At 40.9% G+C, this 9,958-nt stretch overlaps 1 protein-coding gene across 1 annotated transcript in view; it reads left to right on the forward strand.

The window, feature by feature from the left end:
- CD96 (CD96 molecule) overlaps nucleotides 1–9,958 on the forward strand; it is a 37,206-nt gene that overhangs the window by 15,163 nt on the left and 12,085 nt on the right. Inside the window, exons 5-9 of the mRNA XM_032804457.2 lie at nucleotides 1,329–1,384; nucleotides 4,468–4,558; nucleotides 4,911–5,093; nucleotides 6,417–6,470; nucleotides 9,276–9,320. Coding sequence (XP_032660348.1) covers nucleotides 1,329–1,384; nucleotides 4,468–4,558; nucleotides 4,911–5,093; nucleotides 6,417–6,470; nucleotides 9,276–9,320 — 429 coding nt within the window. The remainder of the gene's footprint in view (nucleotides 1–1,328; nucleotides 1,385–4,467; nucleotides 4,559–4,910; nucleotides 5,094–6,416; nucleotides 6,471–9,275; nucleotides 9,321–9,958) is intronic.

Consider the following 9,958-nt stretch of genomic DNA (forward strand, 5'->3'; position numbering starts at 1 on the left):
GGAAAAAATGTGTCCAGCTGTGATTTAAAATTAATATATACAAGGGAAGTGGGCAAAAATGGCTAAGATATAATAAATTCTGGCCTAATCTTCATCCAATATTCAAAATTTCTGAGGTTTAAAAAAGTGTGGCTGTTTTTTTCCCAGCCCGTTGTTCATTCTGCTGTGCTGCCTAGTTATAGTTATGGTAAGAAGCAGAATATCTAAAAGCACCAGCCTCCCAGTACAATATCTGGAGACAATAGCGAGAATCCTCCAAAACCCAGAAAAACCAACAAACCACAAACAACACCCGCAACATGTCACACACAACACAAGCAACACCCAAACCCCTGAAACTAAAACCTGAGCCAGTCCAAGTAAAACAAGTCAGCAAAACTGAATACACATGCAAAAGATTCCAAGAGGAATAAGATGTGACAAAAGAAAGCCAAGTTATGGATAAACTTATCTGAACACAACAGCTTTGCATTATTCTGATGTGACAGACAGATGTGGGCAGAACTCCTCAGTGAAGTAATGCCATAGTGCTATAGAGGTGACCTGGGCAAACGTTTTGGGATAGAGAGTAAAGGCAATACAGCTGAAATCTGGAAAGATGTAAGCAGAAAATAGGAAGAACCAAAATTATCAGAAGAAACCCTTGATTACCTGAGATTTCTAGTCCAGTTTTGCAGTCAAAAGAGAGGTAGAAAGTAAGGTCCAGTTAAGATAAGCATTTAATTTTTGGGGGGTTAGTTTAAATCTTTTGAGGTTCATTGTTCACTAGCCACAATCTGTCTGAAGTGTTGATAACTAAACCAGTAAGTCCTTAGATATTATTAGTGACTTGAACATTCCCTGGTGCAAGAATGCACCTTTTATTTTTGAATGATAGTTCAGCAACTTGTTTTAAAAAGAAAAAAAATCATTTAGATAGGCTTAAAAATATATGCAAGCTCATGTTAATATAGTCACTTGTACTCAAATGAAGCACACTGATGGCAAGAAAATGCTCCTAGTCTCCTGCTCCTGTGGCTATGACCATCGTCATTCTGTATATAAGATGTTATGAACTAATTTCTTGGGTACATATGTCTCAGATATTAGGATCATTAAAAACAATAAGACGTTACAGATCTTGTAATTGCTACTTCTAGTATATCCTAAGTGTCAGCCTCTTCCCCTCTCCATCAGTATTTAGTGTGTACTACAAACACATGTGTGTAGTCATTATGTTGATCTTGGTATGAATTTTAGGAAAGACAATACTAAGACTCTTCCGAGAAGCTAAATTACTGTGGTTATTGCTGTCAGTTTCGTTAACATGTATTTTATTTGCTTTTCAGCCAAGCCGGAAATATCCATTACCCTCCAATATAATTCCAGTGGCAGCATTGGGGAGGTGAGTGATTAGAACTGACAGAATGCTCAGGGACCACAGGAAGTCACATCAGTGATTTAAGTTCAGTATTTCATGTTTGTTCATCAGAAGTATTAGTGAATCAGCATATTGGTTTGGAGCAGTGTGCTTTAACTAGACATAAAGAACAACTATTGCCTACTACTGATTGTAAAAAATCGCAGAACATTTTTGCAAGAGTAAGTACGTTGACGCTTGACTGCACTTCCATACGCATCTGGGAGGGAGTTGTTGAGGATGATCCAAGAGGATATTACTAGCAGTTTTGGTGATAAGAAACTGAACAAAGAAAAATTGAGGCTGTTTATCAGGAAAAATGTCTTTATAGAAAGCTCTATTTGGCTGTGGAACAGCCTCACAGGGGAACTGGTGGAAGTTCCCCAAATCACTTGAATAATTAGCTACTAATGGTTGATTAAAATTGATTGTTGGTAGGCTAAAAATGAGACGAGGCAAAATACCAAAGTTTGGTGTTTACTGTAGGGAACAATTCTGCATGGCCTTTGGGGGTAAAGGTAAGGGGAGATGAGCACGAACAAAATCAGAGATAACAGAACCGGTAAGCTCATGAAAAATAAACAAAATGCAAATCCAAATCTTTTGCTAGTGGGCCTCTTGGGCCAAAGAAGAATTTCAGCAAGCCTGCCTGATGAATATGTCACTGCGTTGATCGAGATGAGGCTGCTGTTTTTCCCCAGCTACGTTAGCCTCTATCTCAAACCATTGAAAACACTTTAGAAATTGGTGTGAAGCTCAGTTTTTCCTTGAGATTTTAAGCCAAACCCTAGGTCCTTGCAACAGCGATGTTCCAATTATAGAAAACTCATAACTCAATTACTGTGTTAGCCAATCACATTTCCTTCTGTTATCTGCTGGTGGAAGGAGGCAGGGAGATTCTTTCCATGTGGATAGATTCCTGGAAAGCCAGTTGATTGTATGAACTGCAGGCACTAGCGTGCTGGGAGTAGTACTGCCTAAAGACATTGAATAGCATGTTTGCCATGTCACTGAGCACAGCTAGGCAAAAGTGGCTGTGGAATTAGTGTTTTTTAAAAGAAGCTGGAATTCAACTTTGTACTCAAGTTGTTTCCAGTTATGTAACAATCCCTCTGGGGCTTTTTAACCAGCCAGTGCAAGTTGAAACAGCCCTTTAGCTACTCTAACTTCCCTTGGGCTCCGACCAATTCTGGCTACACCCAATTGGCAGGCGAGGTCGTGAAAGAGACCCGGCCCCAAACATTGGTGGAGTCGGGCCCCTAGGCCCTGAATATTGCTGGAGCCTGGGCACCACAGGCCCATACGACTCACTACCCCTGCCAAGATTAAGGTAGAGGTGTCCGTGTGGAGGTGACACAATACCACCTTTGCACGACCTATGTTTGTATCCTGTGACTTAAATTGCCACACTCATTGCCTAATGGCAGCCCTACTGAGTTTCTAAGGCACAACTCTCCATCTATCACTACCCTTTGCCCACAGTAATGTAGCTAGGGCACATGGCTCACATTGTCAGCGGAATTTTTACCCAAATTTTACACCTCAGATCATATTTAGTACAAAATGGATCAGTTGCCCAATGACCAACTGGTGACAGCATTCTCATGAAATCTGCATAGTTTTTGACCAGCCAGATTTAGCCTTTTGATACGTAGACACCTGAAATAAGTTCTGTGAACTGAAGAGTCTGTTCTAACCTACATAAGCCACATCATCCTGCTTTCAGATTAGCCACATGTCAGACACAAAGCATAGAACAGTCATCGTTTCCCCCATGACCTATTTCAGTGCTGAATTTTCAATACCACAGTCTTGTTTGCACCATTCAGTGTATTTTCAAGAGGTTTTACTTCTTCTCCCACCCCCTCCAAATATTGAACACCTTCCTCCTCTGTTTTAGCCCCTCAAAGGAATAAAATCCAGCCTAGACAGCACTTGCCATTAAGAAGCACTGATAAATGAGATTATAGTTAAGAAAGGACAAAGGGCTGTGGGGAGAACAGAAGGAAAAACATCAAGTACAGCATGATTTCAGAGATGACTTATGACAAGAAAAATATTTCAGTCTTCATCTTGAATGTGTGGTTTGTAACCATTGTGGTGCATTTGGTGTCAAATTACATGCCTTGCTTTCTTCAGAAGGGATGGATGTGTAGTGTGTGACTACCCTATAATAAATCAAACTTCTTACTTTTAAAGTAGGAGAAGGCTGACCTTCTTTTAGCACTTCAAAATATTACAACAAAATTCATCTAGTGCAACTCACAGGCAGTACTGGCATGATGAGGTTCCACATGCTCACTGTCCATTGATATGTCTATACCCCAATGTGGAGGCACCCACTCTAGAGAGAGGCTAGTCCAATCTTCAGTCTACCCAGTCTTTGCCTTTTGTTGGCTGCCACAAAACCCAATTAGGTGGTAAATGTCAGATGCTTGGGAGTAAGTATGGTCTGTCGTTTGCTATTCCACTTAGGGTGCAACCCATAGGCTTCTGGTGTGTCTGTAATCTTTGACATAGATGTGCCCAGTTCTATGATAGCTAGTTCTATGTACTTGGCACATCCTTGTGCCAGGCAGTCTTTCTGAGGACCTATCGGAGTATCTGAAATAAAGGAGGTTGTGTCCTAAACTTCCCTTTTTTCTTTAGTGCATTGTCTGGACCTAGCTGAATTCTTTCCTTATACAATTGTTTTTGGGGGGTTTTAACATGGATATCTATCTATCTGCTAGGAGCAGAACTGAGAACCATCCCATCTCTCTCAAGCCACTAAGAGAATTGGATAATGAATTTAAATCCTCCCAACCTGGCCCAGCTTTCACTCAAAGATATATATTGAGAGTGAAATGATTCTACATTCAGTTTAGCAGTCCCTTGAGCTTGATAAATCTTACCTTTACTTTAGAAGCAGAAAGAACTAGATAAGAAATGTCATCAGCCTAAAAGAGAAGTAAATGGTTGTTACTAAATGGGAATGGGCAATTATTTTTGTAATGAATATTTCAGTAACGTGAATCAAGTCAGAAATGTTTAGACTAATAACTTGACTTATTCTTACTATCCTATAGGCTAGTCTTACCTGTATTGTAAAGAAGGCATTTCCCAAGCCAAGCCTCATATGGTATGTGGATGGAGAGATTCTTAAAGACCAGTTTGGAGGTAATAAATGTTAATCAGAAATAATATTCTTATAAGCCAAAAGACAAGCAATTGGTGCTGCATTATGCATGTTAGGTGGAGGGTTGTGGGTACTCGTTTCAGTGCAGAAGGAACATCCATACTTCCAGTGAAGAACAGCTGACAAGCAGTGATGGCTCCCATGCAACAATTCCATTCATGGAAACGACAACTTGGAACAGTCATGTTTATCTGATTAAATCTTTGTACCAGATCTGAGTTAAGAAACCTTAAGCTGTATGAGTTTGTTTTTCAGAGCTACCATTTTGCACAGTTCTGATTTATGGGACAGGGCATAAAAGAAGGACTAATGGCTTTTCCATCTTACTCTCAGGAATATCTATTGAAGCTGAAAATCTAAAAGATGGTGAAGGTTTCTATGAATTGAGATCAATACTGAAGATACAAAGTACAAACCAGTCAGACACTAATCAGATTTTCTGGTGCATGTGTAATTTTCCCTTCCAGGGGAATAAAACGTGGAATATTTCATCTGGAGAAATAGTAATTTCTTCTGGTAAGTCATCTTTAATTATGACACATCTGAAATCTAAAATATTCAGAACACAGAATGCATTGAGCTTTCTGTAACTTAAAAAATAATATCAGGCTCAGGGAAATACAAGATTGTATGTATAGAACTTACAGGAGCATGTGCAGGCAATACTGCGTGCGCAGTTTCAACGTAAGAACTTAACTGTGCTAAGGAGCTGTCAAATATAAACTACAACAGCTTAAAAAAAAAGTTGGCTTCCACACTTATGGAAGGGAATTCATTCCATTTACTCTTACACCACTGCCTGTTACAGTCTTGAGCTAAGTATACACTGGCTTAGCTACAAGGCACCAGTACATTATTATTAACAAGCACTTTTCAGTGTGAGCTCCTGGGGAAAGGCATGCATGTGCGCAGTGAAGCTGTCTGGAAAGTCAAACCTCTGAGAGTTAAGGCCAGATTATGTGCAGTGAGAGTAAGGGATGAAAAAGGCTCTGAAGACAGTCAAATCAACAGGCAGGATGCATGGAGCCCTCTCTGCATTCCATTAACAGCAGCTGGGTGCCTTGAATTCCACTATTGTGGGAGATGAATGGGGAACTGCCCTGCATTACCTAGTTGAAAACCTTCATGGACATGGGATCATAGCAGCCTATAGAGTAATTGCATTCCTGGGGATGCTGTAATGGCTGTGGGGCATCTCAGGAAGGGATAGCAGTCCACTGGCACTCAGATGCAGGTGCACTGTTTCTCTGCCACCCTCGTTCCTCCCTAGTGCAAAGACTTTGTATTTGTCGCTGTGATGGGGACATGATTCATTCCTTAGTGACCAATTCCTACTATGTATGTCCAGTCTTAACTTTCAAATGTTAATGACTTTGTTGCTTTGCAGCCAGTGTTGGTCACATTTAGTTATGGGTGTGCTTCCCAGTGAAGAATGTTTACATACCAAGATTTTGAAAGGTTTCTGCAGGGGAGATAAGTGAGTGGAAGGATTGTCAGATGTATATAATTTAAAATAACTGAAAAGATTTTTTAAAAGTAATCTTCTTTTAAAACCCCAAATATTGATAACGTCAGCCCCACACTGAAGTTGTATCAACAATTAATCCAATCAAGGATTTCCAAACTTAACTATAGAATTTACTAATAACAACATAGTGCTCCTCTATACAAAAACTTACGAGTTTTTTTTTAAAAAGGAAAAATCATAGTGGTACTGAGATAGCTGCAATGTGATGCTTTTACCTTGTGGCACACCACAAGTGAATTATTTTTAAGATCTTATTATAAACACAAGTTTATCGTCTTATTTAAGAACTGATTTTATTTGGCTATTCCCAGGTCTTGTATATAGCAAAGGGCCATTTCCAGCTTTTACAACCACAGCTACAAAAGGTAAGATAAATTACTCTTCACTACATTTAGTATTGTGTTGTGTTGTTTGTTTTCCAACTGGTGCGCTCATATACGTGCACAAGTTTCTAATGCTCTGTTTTCCTGCTGGAATAGTGGGCACTCAAACTTGCCATAGCATTTCTGGATGGACTGAACAGCATAGTTAGAATACTCTGCTTTGGTACAATTATCAGAAGTTCAGAAAATAACAAAGACTTAATTGTGGTGCTACCATCATAGTTGCACCATTTTGAGCTGTGATCTGTCATAGCTAATTCTCATAAGCTAAGCAGAAGGGAGCCTACTTACTCTTTCAATGGGACGTATTTTAAGGATCACTGCAGGTTCTTCTGGAAGTTTGGGTTGGCAGTTGAATAGGTGGCTCTCAGTATTGAACTGATGCCTGAGAAGAACATTAGGTGGATACTGTGCTATTAACAACACTTCATTCATGTGATTAGGTACACTACCAAGGTCTTATACACTTGTGATTTTTAAAGAGTTGATGGCACATTTCACAACAGTCTGCTTGTTAATTCAGGCATCCGTTTTGACCAAATTCTTGCTTTCTGTCACTGTCAGTTCTACTGATAGTTTCAGCTAGACAAATTATTCTTCATGTCTCCGAACTTAGCTGCTGTTGAATAGTATTGTTGGAGCAAATACTCCAGTGTGTTCCTCACTAGTGATGACTACATTTCAGTGATTTGTTGAGTGATCTGCCTGTATGTATATATGTATGTGTCTATGTAGGTCTATATGTATATAGAAGAATCGGAGCATATTGAACTTCGAAAAAGGAGTGTAGGCCAATGATGTGAGAGGCAATGAACACTTAAATGGTCATGAAAAGTGCTGCTGTTAAGTCATTGGTCTAATCTGGGTTTGGGTTATATTAAATTTAAGAACATAAGAATGACCATACTAGGTCAGACCAATGGTCCATCTAGCCCAATATCTTGTCTTCCGACAGTGTCCAAGGCCAGATTCTTCAAAGAGAATGACCGGAAATAGGCAATTATCCAGTGATATATCCCTTGTCATCCAGTCCCAGCAACTGGCAATCACAGGCTTAGTCACACCCAGAGCATGGGGTTGCTTCCTTGACATTCTGGCTAATATCCATTAATGGATTTATTCTCCATGAACTTTTTTTTTTTTTTTTTTTTTAAATCTAGTTATAGTTTTGACCTTCACAACATCCCCTGGCAATGAGTTCCACAGGTTCACTGTGTGTTGTGTGAAGAAGTACTTTCTTTTGTTTGTTTTAAACTTGCTGCCTATTAATTTAATTGGGCGAGTCTAGTTTCTTGTGTCAAAGTTAGACTCAGGACTCACAGTTTGTCAGACCACTCTGTTTTATTAGCACAGCGCTCTGCTAATACACCTAGATAATGTGAGCACCATACAAGACACAAACTATCTTATTTATACAGATAAAAGGGCAGGAGTTTAGACAAAGGGACAAAGAAAGCAACAGACAGGAAAAACCACCTGTGACACAGCATGCATATTCCACGTCCTTACTGATTGGTATCGATCTAAGGCTAATACTTTTCCAATTGCCCTTAAACGGTGCAATTGTTCTATGCTAATGTCTGTGTTCCTGACACCTGGATTGCAACATTCCAACAATTTTGCTTAAAGGTGCAGACAACATTTCTTTAATCCATTCTTATTTTTACAATATAATTAATTCTACTTTCACACTTGTGTTATGTGAAAGGGTACATAACACTTTCTTATACATTTTCACCACACCATTCATGAGTTTATAGACTTCTATCATATCCCCCCACAGTCATCTCTTTTCAAAGATGAATAGTCCCAGTATTTTTAATCTCTCTTTATATGGAAGCTAAAAACAGTACCAGATGAAACAAGAAGAAATTTCAATCTGCACAGAGAAGCCTGCTGTCTCCTATTAACTAACATATAGTGGCTTTTTCAGATACAGTGCAGTGCATTCTGCAGTATATATCAGAATTTCAGTTTCAAGACTTTACTCCTAGTTATGCACCCTTGTAGCAGCCTAAATGATTCCCCTCCCTCCTTGGTGTTCACTAGAATTATACAAACCCTACAGAGTCCAAGTTACTGTGGGCACATGAACCTGCAGTGTTTTGTGGACAGGAGCTTCAACATGCTTGAAGATTCTTGTCATACAGAAAAAGAACCCTCATCCTCTTCACCTTCACAGCAGTTGGTCCTCCTCTCCTTTTTCAAGGACATCATGTTTACTTTGGACATACCCAGGGAAAGCTGGTGGCCTACTCTTCCTCCCTCTGGGCTTCTCCTTGAGCTTGATGTGGCCTGCCCCTCCAGGGTATATGGAAGACTCCAATAGGGAAGTGGCCTTCTGGTGTCCCCAGAATACACAGGGGAAAGGAGAGGGGACTTGTTCTGGCTGTAGAATCTGGTCAATAGCATCAACCCAACTGAAGAACACATACTTTAACCTGGCCTAAGGTTTGCCAAATAAGCGATGATGTCAGGGGGGTTGAATATCTGTAGCAACATTGCACACAACCCTTAAGTTGACCACATTTGTTTACTTGTTAGCATGCTCCCCCATAATCACCTGTTAGAACAGCATGCATAGAAGAATGGCTTTCAGCTTTTCCTTGCTTATGAGTCTCTGCATCTCCTGATTACATTGATTTCTCTGAAAGATCAGTGTGAGGTTTTGTAAATTGCCTTGTGCCTTTGGCACCCTCAGTGGCTCTGTTTTCAGGAAAATAATAAATGATGCTGCTGTACTGAAAAAGTTATTTAAAAATCCTTGTTGGATTTGGTTGCTTATAGATCCTGAAATGTCAACATTTCCATCAACAATCATGGCTACCACAGGTAAAATATTTCATCCTATTTTTCTGCTAATAGATTCTTATCTGTACTTGACCTGTGCTTATGCATCAGGCACACAATGAGGCAAGACTGAGAATCACAGTTCAGAATGTGTTTATGCTCTAGTGCAGGGGTCAGCAACCTATGGCACACGTGCCAAAGATGGCACACGAGCTGATTTTTAATGGCATACTGCAGCCTGCCGGGACTCCACCGTGCCATTAAAAATCCTGCCAGCGTGGCAAGCCACGGGGTCTGCACTCCCGGGCTGGAGCATCCGGCCAAGTGCAGCAAGTCTCCGGCCCTTCCCCCCACTTCCCCCTGCCCCTGGAGCCCTGCTGCTGCTCACGCAACACTCTGGGGGCCAGGGCTGCACACTTCCACGGGGCAAGGTTTCCCTCTGTGGGGAGGGAAAGACGCTCCCCGTTCATCTGGAGCCCTGCCGCCGTGCACACAGTGCTCTGAAGGGCAGGGCTGTGTGCTCCCATGGGGCAGCGTATCTGGCTCTGCTTGGAGCCTCATGGTAAAGGGTCTGGGGCCAGGGAGGTTCGATAAAGGATGGGGGCAGTCAGGGCACAGGGAGCAAGGTGGGTTGGATAGGGGGTGGGATCCCGAGGGGGAAGGGGGGGCTAGGGGCAGGG

This window comes from Chelonoidis abingdonii, chromosome 1 (assembly GCF_003597395.2).
Source record: "Chelonoidis abingdonii isolate Lonesome George chromosome 1, CheloAbing_2.0, whole genome shotgun sequence".
In the NCBI taxonomy this organism is placed as follows: Eukaryota; Metazoa; Chordata; order Testudines; family Testudinidae; genus Chelonoidis; species Chelonoidis abingdonii.